Source organism: Ammospiza nelsoni, chromosome 15 (genome assembly GCF_027579445.1).
Source record: "Ammospiza nelsoni isolate bAmmNel1 chromosome 15, bAmmNel1.pri, whole genome shotgun sequence".
Lineage (NCBI taxonomy): Eukaryota > Metazoa > Chordata > Aves > Passeriformes > Passerellidae > Ammospiza > Ammospiza nelsoni.
This window is the reverse complement of record NC_080647.1, coordinates 19239891-19254356: the sequence shown is the minus strand read 5'-3', so window position 1 is coordinate 19254356 and position 14466 is coordinate 19239891. Positions and strand designations below refer to the sequence as shown.

At 66.3% G+C, this 14466-nt stretch overlaps 1 protein-coding gene across 1 annotated transcript; it reads left to right on the top strand.

Annotated features, from left to right (window-relative positions):
* The first annotated feature begins 8462 nt into the window (after positions 1-8462).
* Positions 8463-14138, top strand: XPNPEP2 (X-prolyl aminopeptidase 2). Its single transcript, XM_059483065.1, has 21 exons — positions 8463-8508; positions 9250-9323; positions 9412-9522; positions 9602-9665; positions 9824-9928; positions 10068-10154; positions 10254-10400; positions 10487-10588; positions 10694-10775; positions 11164-11359; positions 11490-11579; positions 11681-11790; positions 11875-11952; positions 12082-12153; positions 12266-12326; positions 12492-12561; positions 12675-12779; positions 13162-13221; positions 13384-13460; positions 13575-13673; positions 13926-14138. Exons 1-21 carry the CDS (start codon positions 8463-8465, stop codon positions 14124-14126), a joined length of 2037 nt encoding a protein of 678 aa, XP_059339048.1. The 3' UTR covers positions 14127-14138.
* The last annotated feature ends 328 nt before the right edge of the window (positions 14139-14466 follow it).

Here is a 14466-nt window from a genome sequence, read left to right as displayed (position 1 = left end):
TCTGGGTGCGCCCCTGATGTGCTGGCACTGCAGCCCAGTGCCCGTCCCACAGTGGGTGGTGGCATGTGCCCCTCCAGGGTGGAGATGGCGCTGGGTCCGGCCGGGTGCAGCAGGGTGCTGGTGCCCGTGTGTGGCACAGGGCTTTGGCAGCCCAGAGCAGCGATGCCTGTGTGCCCAAGGCCCTGCTGGGCCAGCCAGGGCAGCGTGCTGGAGAAACCCGCACGTCCTGCTGCAGGAAATGGCGGCCGGTGTCATCTCCATCTGCTTCCTGCCGGCTCCTTGGGAGCAGGGCTGTGCCTGGCAGCTGCTCCCGTGCTGTCACCGAGGTGACCAGCGCTAGGTGCCGGCATTGTTCCCGCGGCCGCCGCATTCCTGCCACTGCCGGCGGAAATGCCGGAGCGAGAGGGAAGCTCTGATGCTCCCTGGGGATGGGACAGACCCTGGGCCTGCCCGTCCTCCTCCTCAGGAGGGTGCAGGGATCCTTGTGGGGGACCCTGGAGGATGTTGGGGTGCAGCTCCGGGGGTCTCACTCATGCATCAGCCCGCCATGAACATGGGCGCTGAGGGATGCTGGTGGTACCCAGGTGGTGGTGCTGGAGGAGCTGGTGCTGTCCCACAGCCACACTGAACATCCCTTGCCAGCCCTAGGTGGGCAGTGAGCTCTCCTGTCCCCCCTGGGGACATCCAGAGGTCCCCAAGGAGCGCAGGGCTCAGCGCTCTCCCTGTGCCCCTGGCATCCCTCTTTCCTCGCTCAGTGAGCTGCAACCTGGCAGAGCCCATCTTTGCCCTGCCAGGACAGACCCTGCTTGCCCAGCAGGGGGGACAGGACCACCCCGTGCCTCTGCCCATGTCCCCAGCACTGCCCCTGTGCCCACTGCCCACTCTGCCCCACTCCCGTTGCAGTACAGGAGCTCTGGCAGTGCCGTGGCACACGAGGCACAGGGAGCATGGCCGAGCTCAGCAGCTCCCACCTGCCTGTGGGCAGCCAGCCAGGCCAGGAAGAGCCAGAGATTCCTTAGGTCTCCCGGCCCAGAAGCCTTTTCCTCCTTCCAGGCTGGCCACAGCCCAGCCAGGAGGTGCTCCCTGGCCTCCTCCTTTCAGGCTGGTGCAGGAGGGCTGGGGTCAGGGCCCAGCTCTGCCGCCCCTGGCTGCAACCCAAGCTGGGCTTGGGGCTGGGCAACGCCTGGGGGACGTGGGACATCTCTGCCTTGCTGCCATGGCCACAGCAGTTCCTCCAAGGGTCTGCTGGGCCCCCCACTGCCAGTCCTGCCCGTGCCCAGGCAGGGACCTCGCCACACCTCTTGGGCAAGGTACCTGCTGCTGCAGCTGGGGAGGCAGAGCACGGGCATGGAGGGGCAATTTGAAGTGCAGGGGGAGAGCCCTCCCAGTTCAAACCAGTACCAGCAGCACTGTAGGCTGGCAATGGAGGAACAATAACCCCGCAATATCCCAGAGCTGGAGCTGGGGGCAGCTGGAGGGGGCTGTGCCTGGGGCACCGTGTCCTGCCCCAGGACAGGACTGGGCAGTGGGCAGGCAACCCTCGCCCACCCGCCCAGACCATCCTGGGGGCACTGGCAATAACTCGTGGGGTGGCCGTGAAGCCGCGTGGGGGTGGCACGGTCTCTCGGGGCAGCTGGCACTGGGGCAGCCGTGGCTCGCAGGGCCCCGCGGCCGGCGGGGCTCGGGGATCGTGCAGCGGGCGCGGCGGCTGGCGCGGGGCCGGGCAGCGCATCCCTCCCGCTCCCGGCGGATGAGCTCATGGAGGCCAGCTGGGTCCCGGAGCTTCCCCAGCCCGCAGCTGCAGCCCTTCCGCTCCTCCTCAGCCCCTTAACCCCCTCCCCGCCGGCACTGCCGACCCCTACCCGCAGCCCCGTGCCGGGATGTGGGCAGCCCCCTGCAAACAGTCAGGGCTTTGGAGGCCCCGCATGGGCACCCCCTCTCCCAGCGTCCCAGCCACCGCTGGGGATGCCCTGTCCCGTGGGGTCCCATCCCTTTGCAGGGCTCAGCTGGGGGTGTCCTGTCCCGTGGGGTCCCATCCCTTTACAGGGCTCAGCTCCTCGTCTCCATCTGCAGGGTCCTACTGGGACCCTCAGTCCCCATCCCTTTGACCCCCGTGCCCCCCATATGGGTCCTGCTCACACCCAGCCCCGTGGGGTGGGGACACGAAGGGGAGGAATGCCAGGGATACCAGGGACAGGGACACCAGAAACAGGGATGCCAGGGATAGCAGTGACTGAACACAAGGGACAGGGATGCCCAGGAAGACCAGCATCCCTGTGCCCTTCGAGCATCCCCTCCTCCATCTCCCAGCCCCTCTGACCTCTGTTTTCCCATCCTCCTTGCCAATTCCACAGGCTGAGCACATGGCTTCACACCTTCTCTGCCATCACTGAACTGAGAAAGGGGCTGCCATGGCCCCAGCCATGACCCCCAGTGCCTATAGACAGCCCCAGGAGGCAGCAGAGGGACCTGAGATCCCTCCACCAGCAGGAGAGCAACCCCTACCTGCCCTTCCAGAAATCAGCATTTACTGAGTTAATAATCATAACTCTTTATTATAAAGACGTATTTACATGGAATAAATCTTTACAGACACAAGAGACAATCAGCAGGGACCAGCTCAGAGCCAGGGCCCCTCCTTTGGTGTGTGGCAGAGCTTGACAGAGACCCCAGTGCCCCCCATTCCTACTGCCCCATGGCATGAAGCAGAGGGGCCCAGGGCCCCACAGTGTGTCCTGGGTGGGCACCCCACTCCACCACGAGGTGGGTCTGCCAGCGGGAAAGGGAGGGCAACTCACCAGGGTGTGGGATGAGCACCATGGGAATAAATAGACCCAGGACAAGCTGTGTGCTTGTCACCCTGGGATGGGGGTGACAGACAGGGCTGGGGCAGGACCCCAGGGGAGATCACACACCCCTGAGGAGAAGCTGCTCTGCCTGACAAAGTGCTTTGCACAAAGCCTGTGGTCCCAGCAGGCCAATGCCCGAGCCAGTTCCGTGCCCAACGGGACAGGGCATCGCGACAACCCTGACCCCTCTGTGGGCAACCCCGACCCAGCCGGCCCTTCGAGGCAGTGAGGAGGGGCAGAACGCACCCACAGCGGCAGACATGGCACCGGGGCCACAGGGCCAGCCGCCGGGAGAAGGTGGGGTCGGCCCAGGGCTCACAGGAGGAGCCCCAGGCTCAAGGCCGGAGGATGAGCGGATCAGGCGAGAACACGGTGCGAGCAATGGAAGCCGTGTCCGTGGAAGGCCGGTGGCAGCCCTGCAACGAGAGCAAGCCCAAGCTAATGAGTTCCCTCACGGCACCGTCCCACGTTTCCCCGCACCTCCCGTGCCCCCCTGCACCTCACCTGGCTCAGAACGGCATGGGGCCCTTGTGGGAGAGCCGGGGCCGGGGCCGCCGGGTCCTGCGCCAGCCCCCGGGCCGCTGGCCGGGCCCGCGCCGTGCACCCCGCGGCCGCACCAGCCTCCGGGCGAGGCCGCCCTGGGCATCCTTCCCGTCCGGCGCCTTCGCCAGCGGCCCTGAGGAGATGAGGAACAGCGTCAGCCACGTGTCCCTGCACGCAGCACAGGGACAGCAGTACCTGGAGCAGCCTGGCCCTGCGCCGGTCGGTTTTCTGCATTGTCCCCAACGAGAGCCATCAGTGCCAAGCGCTTCTTGTGCCGGCACGGCCCGGCCACCTGTGCCAAACATGGCCAGCAGCGGGGCATGGGGCTGCTCAGCCTCTGCTTTCGGCCCCAGCCCTCCCCACAGCCAGCCCTTTCTCTGTGCCACCGAGACACTCAGCCCTTCACCCCGAGCCGGTTCCGTATCCCCGTCGTGCCTGGTGCTGGTGCTCCAGTGGTTCCGTTCCCTCGGGGCCCTGCAGCCCCTGGCCGGGATGCTTTGCTCCCTGAGCACTTCCAGGTCCCGCTCCCCCGGGTGCCTGGCGGGGACGCTTTGGCCGCAGCTGCTGTCCCGGCAGCCCCGCGGGCTCGCTTGGCAGGCGGGGCCCCGCGTAGGTCCGGCTGCGGGACCCGGCGATGCCCGGGGCTGTCACCGCGGCTCCGGACGCTCCCGCTCGGCACGGGCACCGGCAGGGTTTTGGCTCCAAAGAAAGCGCTTTGTCTTTCCCCAGCCCAGCGGCGGCGGATCCCGGCGGTGCGGGCGGGGTGCCGGTTCCCCCGAGCCCCCCGACCCGCGGCCACCCCGGCGCGGTCCCCTCGGTTCTCTCTTTCCTCGCTCCCTCCCTTCACGCCCCGCTGCCGGCGTGGGGTCCCCGCGGGTGTTCGGCTCTCACCGGGGGCGGCCAGGACGAGCCCGAGCAGCAGCAGCAGCAGCAGCAGCGGGGCCAGGAGCCGGCGCGGCGCGGCCATGGCGGGGGGCGGCGGGGGGCGGCGGGGGCGGCCGCCGGGGGAGCCGCATTTGTAGGCGGTGAGAGCCCGGCCCGGCCCCGCCGCCTCCCGTCATCTGGCCCCGGGATGGGGGGAGGTGTCCGCCCCCGCCCTGCCCCGCCCCGCCGCCGGGACACCTCCGCGGGCTTCCCCCGGTCCCGGTTTGCTGCCCGATCCCTTCCCGGCGCATCCTCCGGGGCATTCCCCGCCCACAGTGCCCTCATGGCGCCCCCAGTGCTCTGAGAGCACCCCGGCCCGAATCCGGGATCCGCTCCCAGCCCAGCCTGGTCCAGGACTCCCTACCCCGGATGGTGCTGGGACCTCAAACCCAGAATGGCCCCCAGACCCTAACACTGCAGCCAGCTTGGCTTGGGACCCCTGCACAGCCTGGATCCAGCATGTCCCCTTCCACCCTAGTCCTGGGACCCCTCTCCCAACGTGATCCTCAGATTCTGGGACCATCCCGGCTCATGCAGCCCCTCCCAGTGCCCCTGTTCCCCCAGCACCCACGGAGGCAGGGGCCTGTCCTGCCTGCCCACTGTCCCCTCCAGCCCCCCCAGGCAGACAGCGTCTGCAGAGGGGTCTGGTGAGCTGCCACAGCCACCATTGCAGAGGGGAGAAGGGAGAGAAATCAGGAATTACTTTTTTTGAGCCCAGGAGGAAGGGAGAGATGGGAAAAGAGGTTAAGGTTTGGGTTTTTTTCTCATTACCCTGCTCTGGTTTGATTGGTGATAAATATATAAAAGGGGAGATTTAGATCAGATATTAGGAAGAAATTCTTGGCTGTGAGGGTGGGCAGGCCCTGGCACAGGGTGCCCAGAGAAGCTGGGGCTGCCCCTGGATTCCTGGAAGTGTCCAAGGCCAGGCTGGATGGGGCTTGGAGCAACCTGGGATAGTGGAAGGTGTCTCTGCCATGGCAGGAGCTTGGAACAAGATGGGCTTTAAGGTCCCTTCCAGCCCAAACCATTCCATTATTTTATGAAATTCCATTAATTTCCCCAAATTTAGTCTATTTTACCCATGCCTGCATCTGGTGATGTACTGGTCCTTAGCTCGATCTTTTCCTTGCGTTTTCCCTCCCTGCTCAGTTGAAGAGGGAGTGATGCAGTAGCTTTGGGGGCACCTGGCCAGGGTGAGCCTCCACAAAGGGGGGTCACCAGCCCTCAGAAAGGTGGATCACAACTACAACTGCACCCAAGGGAGCCCCTGCCGGCGGGGGGGTGGCCCAGGCAGGGTGTGGGGGCAAAGGGAGGCACGGGGGGGCTGCACGAGGAGTTGTGTGGGGCCTGGGGGTACGGGGGGGCTGCACGAGGAGTTGTGTGGGGCCTGGGGGTACGGGCGGCTCCAGGAGGGGCTGCTGACTGCGCTGGGCTGTGAGGGGGCGCTCGGGGAGGGGCTGCAGGAGGAGGGGGGATGTGTGGAGGGGCTGTACCCGGTGTGTGGGTAACATGTCACAGCCCCACATGCTCTGAACCTGTTCCAGCCCTGTTGGCTGCAGCCTCTCGCCCCAGCCAGGTTCTCCTGCGGCCCCCGCAATGTGGGGCCAGCGCTCCCCTCCAGTGCTATGCACCCCCCAAAGCGGGGGTGCTTCTTCAGGGGGAGCAGGAGCTGCGGCCTCATCCGCGCCTGCCGAGCTCGGTGGCGCAGGGAGGAGCCCCAGCCCGCCCCTGGGCAGGCGTCACTGGCACACCCCGCCTGCCAGGGCACCTCAGGGATCCTGGCACGGTCCCGGTGCCACCGCCGCCTTCCGCATTCCTGCGGCCGCACGCCCGCCCCGCGTCCTGTTTGCCGGGCGGTCCCCCCGGCCTGAGTCACCCGCGGCCCTGCAGGTGACGGAAGGCCAACAATAGCCCACAAAGGGAGGATGTCCCCCCAAAGCCTTCCTCCGGCTCGTCTTCGAGGAAACCTCCCGCGGGACGGACGGGCCCCACCGGACGCACGGCGGCCAAGGAGCTTCGTCCGGTTGACGCTGGCTCGGAGCGACACGCGGCCCTGGGGACCCCGGGGACCGCCCGTGCCACCCGGGCTGGGCCGGGAGGGGGTGATGGCACTGGGGGATGGCACCGGGAATGGCGCCGGGTGTGAGGGCACCGCAGGGTGCAGCTCAAAGGACAGGAATAAAGGGGGAGGGGGCCTGGCCGTGGGGACCCCCGGGGATGCAGCTGTGGGGTGATGGGTGCAGCCCCCACCCCCGGCCCCGGCAGGAACCAGGCAGGGAGGACGAAACCCCATGAACGCCTCTCGCTAATGAACAGGATGGCAGCAAAGTGCCGTCTGACTGTCCCCAGGGCATCCTTGGGAAACTGCGTAACAATCACAGCAGCTTTGGTGTCCCTCTCCCACCTGCTCCTGTCTTGCCCCTGATGGGGACCCAGCCCTGCCCCTTCCTGGGTTCCTCTCACAGAGGGGGGACCAGCGGGTGATGCCAAACACAGCCCGAGAGATTCTGACATGAGCGTTCAGGGCTCAGCCGCAGGGAGCGGATGGCCGGGGTCCCCCCGGAGCTGCAGGTTAGGAACAGAACAGTGGGACACGGGACAGGACAGCGGGACACGGGACAGGACAGCGGGACACGGGACAGCGGTCTGCGGCTCCACGGCGCAGTCCTGGTGCCACCTCGTGGTGAGCAGGGTCCCAGTGCCACAGCTGGACAGCGGAGCGGTGTCACGGCGATTGGAATGGCGACACTGCGGGGCAGGCAGGCGTGGACACACTGCACAGTGAGGGGACACAGCCGGACAGTTCAGTGACGCAGCTGGACAGCCAGTGTGTGACACAGCCAGACAGTCACTGCAAGGGCAGGGTAAGCACCTGTGTGCCCAACAGGCCATGAAGTGCCACTGGGAAGAGGCAGCAGCTCAGAGGGGTCGTGGTCCCCACACAGATCCAGCTTTGTCCAGCCTTGAGCAGGGATCCCAGGCCAGGCAGAGGGGGTCACATCCCAAAGATCCTCACGGGCTGTGATGAGCAGTGATCCTGTAGGAAGTGCTCTGGGAGGGTGGGGATATCAATCTGTGGGGACAAATGTTTTGGCAGGGCTCATTACAGCAGATCAAGGCAGGGTGGATTTAAATTAAAGAGTGTTGGTGTGGATTAGATAGAGGGAGGAAAATCTTCCCTGTGAGGGTGGGCAGGCCCTGGCAGATGTTGCCCAGAGCAGCTGTGGCTGCCCCATCACTGGCAGTGCCCAAGGCCAGGCTGGAAGGGGCTTGGAGCCACCTGGAATAGTGGAAGCTGTCCCTGCCCATGGCAGGGGGTCAAAACGAGAGGATCTCTAATGTCCTTTCAGACCCAACCAATCTGTGACTCCATGACCTGTCCTGGGTGGGGATGTGCATTCACCCCTGGAGATCTGTGTCCATCCCTGGACACCTCCAATGCCCGCGGCAGCAGGTCTGCCCCTCTCCCAGCCCTTCTCTCCACAAGCAGAGTCATTAAAGAAAGTACCTGTGCAATCAAAGTGACAGCCTCGGGGTCAAGGCTCCTTATGATGAAGATAATGAGGTTTTAGCATGGCAGATGCGTGAAAGTGCAGAGCTGATGGGCCTGGAGGGACAAAGGGCACATCCCAGCAGAATCCTCGTGAGGAGCACAGGTCCCTGCGCAGCCTCAGCAGAGCTGCTGGTCCCGGGCACTGAGCAGGGCTGGTGCCCACCTGCGTGGCTCCATGTCCTGTGGAGGAGGAGAGATGGCTTCGGGGGCTGGTTGGCTTGGGGAGCATCTGGCCCTCACCCCAGAGATCCCCTGTCAGCTCTCCACAGACCCAAAACACAGGGGTTCCTCAGGAAGCAAAGCCTTTCCCTGACCTGTCCCTGGCCATCAGGCGGTGCCAGACTCAGCTGGCACGCTCCCACTTCTGCTCCTGCGGGATCTTTGGACTTTGTGCTGATTTTGCTGTTTGCTGTTATTTAGCAGCAGAATTCACTTTTCAAAGGGGCAACAACCCTGCTCCCCGCACCCTGTGTCTGCTGACGCCTCGTCCCTCCCATCCCGCATCCCTCTGCCCCCGGGGCAAAGGCACAGGAGGAGGGACCTGTCGCTCTCAGTGTCCCCTCGGTGCCCCGTCGCTCCCGGCCAGGGCAGCCATGTCCCTCCCGCTCTGGATCGCAGCCTGGGCGCTCCTGCTCCACGGTACGGCACAGGGCGGGTGGGGCGCTGGGGTGGGACGGCACAGCTGGGGACCCCCAGGATCCAGATGTGGGGAGCGTGGGATGTCCCAGCCGCAGCTCTGGGTGAGGCAGAGGTGGGTGCACCCCGGGGTAGGAGCCAGACTGTGTCACGGGGCTCACCCTGCCCAGCTGCCACAGGGATGGGCCCGGGGGGGTGACAGGTAAGAGCAGACCCCCAGGGTGCAGACACCTGGTACCCAAGAGCTCTCATGCTGAGGATGACCCCATCATGCATTGTCCCACGGAGCCAAGCTGTGTGCCCTTGGCCCAAAGTGAGAGGCCAGGTGCCAGCTGGTGATGGAGAGCCCAGGGAGTGGCGGTGGAGCCCCGTGCCAAGCAGCCCTGGGCAGAGATCAGGTCCAGCTGGACATGGCCCCACCATCAGCCAGCTCCTTCTGCAGCCCCAGTGTGGGATGCTCCTGCCAGCCCCTCCGTGCTCTGTGCTGGGCACCAGCTGCTCTCTGTGATGATCCCACAGGAACCAGGAGATTTACCTCCTCTTGAACCAGGGGATGGCCTTGCTTTTCATCCACTATTCCTGGGGCTAAAACCACTGGGTTTTGTAAAAAGCCCCAAGCTCGGCTGGCTGGTTTGGGGCTGGGGACGAGGGTCACAGCTGCCTGCTGCAGTTCCGGGCGGGAGCACAGGTCCAGCAAGCCCCCAGGCTGCAGCCTGAGGTTCCCGGCTGTTGCCGTGCCCACAGGCTGTGCTGCAGGGCGGGCACCACAGGCTCCTTCCACCAGGAGCGACATCCGCGACTGCTCCGCGGAGCCGCCGGTGAGCCCCGCCTCGCTCCCCGTCCCTGTCCCTGGCGCCCCGGGCACAGGGTCCCCCACAGTGCCAGCGCGTCTCTCTGTGCCACCAGTACCTGCCACCGACGGCCACCAACAGCACGGCGCGCCTGGCCGTGCTGCGGGGCATCCTGCGGACCCACGGCGTCCACGCCTACATCGTGCCCTCCACGGACGCCCACATGGTAAGGTGGGAGTCCCCCGCAGCCCCGGGGACCCCCTCCCTGCCCACAGCCACCTCTCACGGCTCCATCCCGGCTCCAGAGCGAGTACATCTCCGAGCGGGACGCCCGCCTGGGCTGGCTCACCGGTTTCACCGGCTCCGCAGGTGAGGGCATCCCCAAACCCCCGGGTGGCTGCTCCGGGCTGGCACCCCCTGGGGATCCGTGCACACGGCATGGTCCCGCTCCCTGAGAGCCGCTGGGAGTCCCTGCCGGCTGCAGGGACAGACAAAGAGATGACCCCCGAGCCCCCTCCCCGTGCCAGGCACCGCTGTGGTGACGCGGGACAAGGCTGCCCTGTGGACCGACAGCCGCTACTGGACCCAGGCAGAGCGGGAGCTGGACTGCAACTGGGAGCTGCAGAGGACAAGTCAGTGGGGGCACGATGGGGCCCTTCTGAGCATCCCCGCTCCCAGGGACCCCCCCAGCCCCTGCCACAGCCTCCTATGGGCTCAGCGTGGCTTGGGACGCAGTGGAAATTCGCGGTGCCACCCAGTTCTCTCCTGCAGCCTCCATCGAGTCCATCGCGACGTGGATCCTGAAGGAGGTTCCCGCGGAGGGGAACGTCAGTTTGGACCCCTTCCTCTTCTCCATCGGTAGGGCTGGCTAACACTGGGGGTCACCGTGCCCACGGAGGGCAGACCCTGGGTATGAATTTACCAGGAGCCCAAACGCGCGGGCTGCTCACCCCCCAGACACCTGGAACAGCTACAGCCGGGCTCTGCGCGGCTCCGGCCGGACCCTGCTCCCCGTCGAGACCAACCTTGTTGATCAGGCGTGGGGTGACCAGAGACCCCCTCCCTCCTCCAGCGAGATCTACAGCCTCCCAGCAGAGTTCACAGGTCTGACCCAGCCTCCCGCAGCTCTCCCACAGCACCCCCAGCCTGGGGCGGGCCCTGCCCTGAGCCGGCCGCTTGCCCACCCGCAGGGAGCAGATGGCAGGACAAGGTGGCCGGGATCCGGCAGCGCATGGAGCAGCACGCGCGGCGCCCCACGGCCGTGCTGCTGTCGGGGCTGGAGGAGACGGCCTGTAAGGAGGCACGGGGCCCTGGGGGCATGGCCGGGGCCGGGGGCTCCAAACCTGAGGGTGGGAGGGCAGTGGCAGTCGCTGGTGCAGAGCTCTCGTTCCCGGCAGGGCTCTTCAACCTCCGCGGAGATGACATCCCCTACAACCCTGTCTTCTACTCCTACACCCTCCTGACCAACACGACCATAAGGTGGGCAGCACATTCCCGTGGGCACAGGGCTTGGAGGGGGCTCACCACGCACCCCCTTGCAGCCTTCCTTTCCTGAGCCAGCCCCCACGGGACCCTCCTCTCAGCCCCGTGGCCCCTTATCCCCAGAGCGGCTCCATCCTGCCGTGCCCAGCCCCACTGACTGTCCTTCTGAGCCACACATCTTTCCCAATCCGCCCCCCGCTCCCAGCCCACTCCAGGGCACGGCACGCTTCCTTTCCTCGCAGCCTGAGTTTCTCCCGTTCCCAGCCCAGTATCCCCTCACAGCCCCCCGGGTCCCTGCTCTCTGCTGGCGTGGCCGGAGCTGGGGGGATCAAAGGCAGCCGGTGACAGCCCCGTCCGTGCCCGCCCCACGGCGCTCCCTCCGCAGCCTGTTCGCGGAGCAGTCCCGGCTCTCGCAGGAGGCGCGGCAGTCCCTGCGCTCGGGCTGCCCGGGGCCGCTGTGCGTGGAGCTGCAGGACTACGGGCAGGTGAGCGCCCACCTGCGCCGCTACGCCCAGGGCAACGTCACCGTGTGGCTGGGCACCGAGTACACCACCTACGGCCTCTACGCCATCGTCCCCCAGGTGGGCACCGAACCTGCCATGGGGCACGCGGGCCCTGCAGGCTCGGGGACGGCCCCGCGTCACCGCGCTGTGGCCGCACCTGGCGCCTGAGGGGACGGGTAGCTGTGTCACCTTCTGCCTGCCCTCGCAGGAGAAGCTGCTGGAGGAGAGCTACTCGCCCGTGATGACGGCCAAAGCTGTGAAAAACGCCCACGAGCAGGAGATGCTGCGAGCCGCCCACGTAAGGGCTGTGCCCGTCCCCACAGTCCCCTGCAGAATGGGGGGACAGAGGAGGGAGCAGGGTGCTGATGCCCCCCCCCCGCTGTCACTGCGCACCCCCAGGTCCGGGACGCCGTGGCCGTCATCCAGTACCTGCTGTGGCTGGAGAGGACAGTCCCGCAGGGGCAGGTGGACGAGTTCTCGGGGGCTCAGCGCATCGATGCTTTTCGCTGGTCAGTGCTGCCCCGGGCCTGCCCTGCCCAGGGAAGGGCACCCGGGGACCCTCAGCACCCTCCTTCCTCCCTGCTGCCTTCCAGGGCCCAGGAGCACAGCCGTGGGCCCAGCTTCGAGTCCATCTCAGCCAGCGGGCTCAACGCAGCGCTGGCTCACTACAGGTGGGGCTGGAGCAGTGGTGGGCAGTGGGCAGGGGGCGGTGGGCAGTGGGCACTGAGCAGGGGGCAATGGGCAGGGGGTGGTGGGCAATGGGCGGCTGGGAGAGGGCTCTGACACCCCTCCCCTCGCAGCCCCTCGAACGGGAGCAGCCGGACACTGTCTGCGAGAGAGATGTATCTCTTTGACACCGGAGGGCAGTATCTGTACGTAGCCTTGAACAGAGACCCCCCCCCCCCCCACCACAGCTCACATCCAGGGCCCCCCAAAGCCAGCGCTGGGGATTGCACCAGCCCCATTCATGACGCCCCTTTGCAGGGATGGGACAACAGACATCACTCGCACAGTGCACTGGGGCGAGCCCACCCCTCTCCAGAAGGTACCAGCCCCTCCCATGTCAGGCAACATCCCCCTGCACTGCCCAGGGCAACCCTGAGGTGCCCAGCACCCCCTATGGCACTCAGCATCACGGTCCTGGCCAGGGCTGGATGTGCAGGGGGGGTGTCTGGGTAGCCCCACACTCACCCCCTGCCATGCCCTACAGGAAGCCTACACCCGTGTGCTGATGGGCAACATTGACCTCTCCCGCCTCGTCTTCCCATCCAACACAGCAGGTGGGTGCCAAACCCAGCATTGGCCCTGCACAGAACCCCTGGCACAGGGAGCAGGACGGCACAGGGGAGCCCCAGAGGCTCCTTGGCCTCCATGTCATCCCTTCATTCCCCAGGGAGAACGGTGGAGTCCTTCGCCCGCCGGGCACTCTGGGATGTCGGACTCAACTATGGCCATGGCACCGGCCATGGCATTGGCAACTTTCTCTCAGTCCACGAGTGTAGGTGCCACCAGCACTGGTGCTGGGCATGTGGGCTGAGCTACGGGGAAGGGATGAGGACAGGAGCTCACTGGGGGCTTCCCAGCAGAGCCTCTATGACAGGCAGAGAAATCCCCACTTGCAACATCTTGTGGTCTTTGCCAGGGTGGCCCCGTGATCCTTGCTGAGGTGGTCCCAAGGTCCTTACTGGGATGATCCTTGTCCTTGTAGTGGTCCTTGCCACGGTGGCCCCATAGTCCTTGCCTTGGTGGCTCTGTGGTCCTTGCTGGGGTGTCCTTGTGTTGGTCCCGTGGTTCTCTCCGGTGTGGCACCTTGGTCCTTGCTGGGTGTCCCTGCAGCGCCTGCCATGCACAGAGCTCTGACCCACCTCATGTCCCGGCAGGGCCTGTGGGTTTCCAGTCCAACAACGTGCCACTGGAGGCCGGCATGTTCACCTCCATCGGTATGTCCTGGCACCCCGGCTCTGCAGGACAGCCCCGGGCACAGAGCCCAGCCAGGGACGGGCTGTCAGCTCTCAGCCCACTCAGGGCCACATCAGCCCCGCTGGGGTGGGCTGGGGGAGCAGCTGGGGCTGGGGCTCACCAGGCGTGTTCTCCGCCCCCAGAGCCCGGGTATTACCAGGATGGCGACTTCGGGATCCGCATCGAGGACGTCGCCCTCGTGGTGGAGGCACAGACTGAGGTGTGGCAATGGGGAGGGGGTGACGGGGGGGCACACCATGGGGGCCTGCATCGAGTCGGGGGGGAGGCACCTCCAAGGGGGTAGGGGACGTGCAATGACACCTCTCTGTGGCAGCACCAGAGCGGGGAGAAGCCTTTTCTGACCTTCGAGGTGGTGTCCCTGGTGCCCTATGACCGCAACCTCATCGACCTCAGCCTCCTGTCCCCAGAGCAGGTACGGCCGTGTGCTCGGGGTGAGCAGGGCTGCCAGGTCAGCACAGGGGCTTGGGGGTTGGATGCAGGAAAAACCAGGACCGTGGCATGAGGCTGGAGTGGGTAAATGAGGACAGAGCAAGGATGGGTGCGTGGATGAAGAGGGGCAATGAGCTCTGCAGGCGGGGCCAGTGGTCGGAGTGCGGGGCAGCCGGACGGGGAAGGCCAAAGGCGGGAGCGGCGCCCAGGCCACACCCGTGGTGCCTGGCTGCAGATCCGGTACCTGAACTCCTACTACGAGAGGATCCGGGCACACGTGGGGCCGGAGCTGCGGCGGCAGCAGCTGGAGGACGAGTACGTGTGGCTGCAGGAGAGCACCGAGCCCTTCGCGGTGAGCAGCGCCGGCAGCGCCGCCGCGGGCTCGCTGGCCCTCGCCGCGCTGCTCTCGGTGCTCCTCAGCGGGCTGGGGGCCTGATCCCGCACCCGCGGCCCCGCTCCCCCACACCCCCACCACGGCCGGGTCTTCCCCCGCCCTCACTTCCTTTTTTTTGGTGTATTCTATTTGCTCGTCTGTGATTAAACATGAGCGAGGCGGGCCCTGCTGTGCCCGATGTGCTGCGCGCTGCCTCGCCGGCCAGTGAGGGCTGGAGTCCGGCCCCAAGCCCACCCCTGAGATCCTGCTTGTGCCACCTTGTCCAGCCGTGAGGCGACCAAGCCAACGGCGACAGTGAGGAGATGGATTTGGGCAGATTATAATTCTGGGGCAAAAGCTGGAGGATTTGCAGTGAGAAGATGCAGGGCAGCCAACCACGGAT

Coding starts and splice junctions, on each gene's coding strand:
- XPNPEP2 (XM_059483065.1), top strand. CDS start 8,463: ATGTCCCTCCCGCTCTGGATCGCAGCCTGGGCGCTCCTGCTCCACG. Junction 10,401..10,486: donor CCTCCCAGCAGAGTTCACAG/GTCTGACCCAGC, acceptor GCCCACCCGCAG/GGAGCAGATGGCAGGACAAG. Junction 12,780..13,161: donor CTTTCTCTCAGTCCACGAGT/GTAGGTGCCACC, acceptor ATGTCCCGGCAG/GGCCTGTGGGTTTCCAGTCC.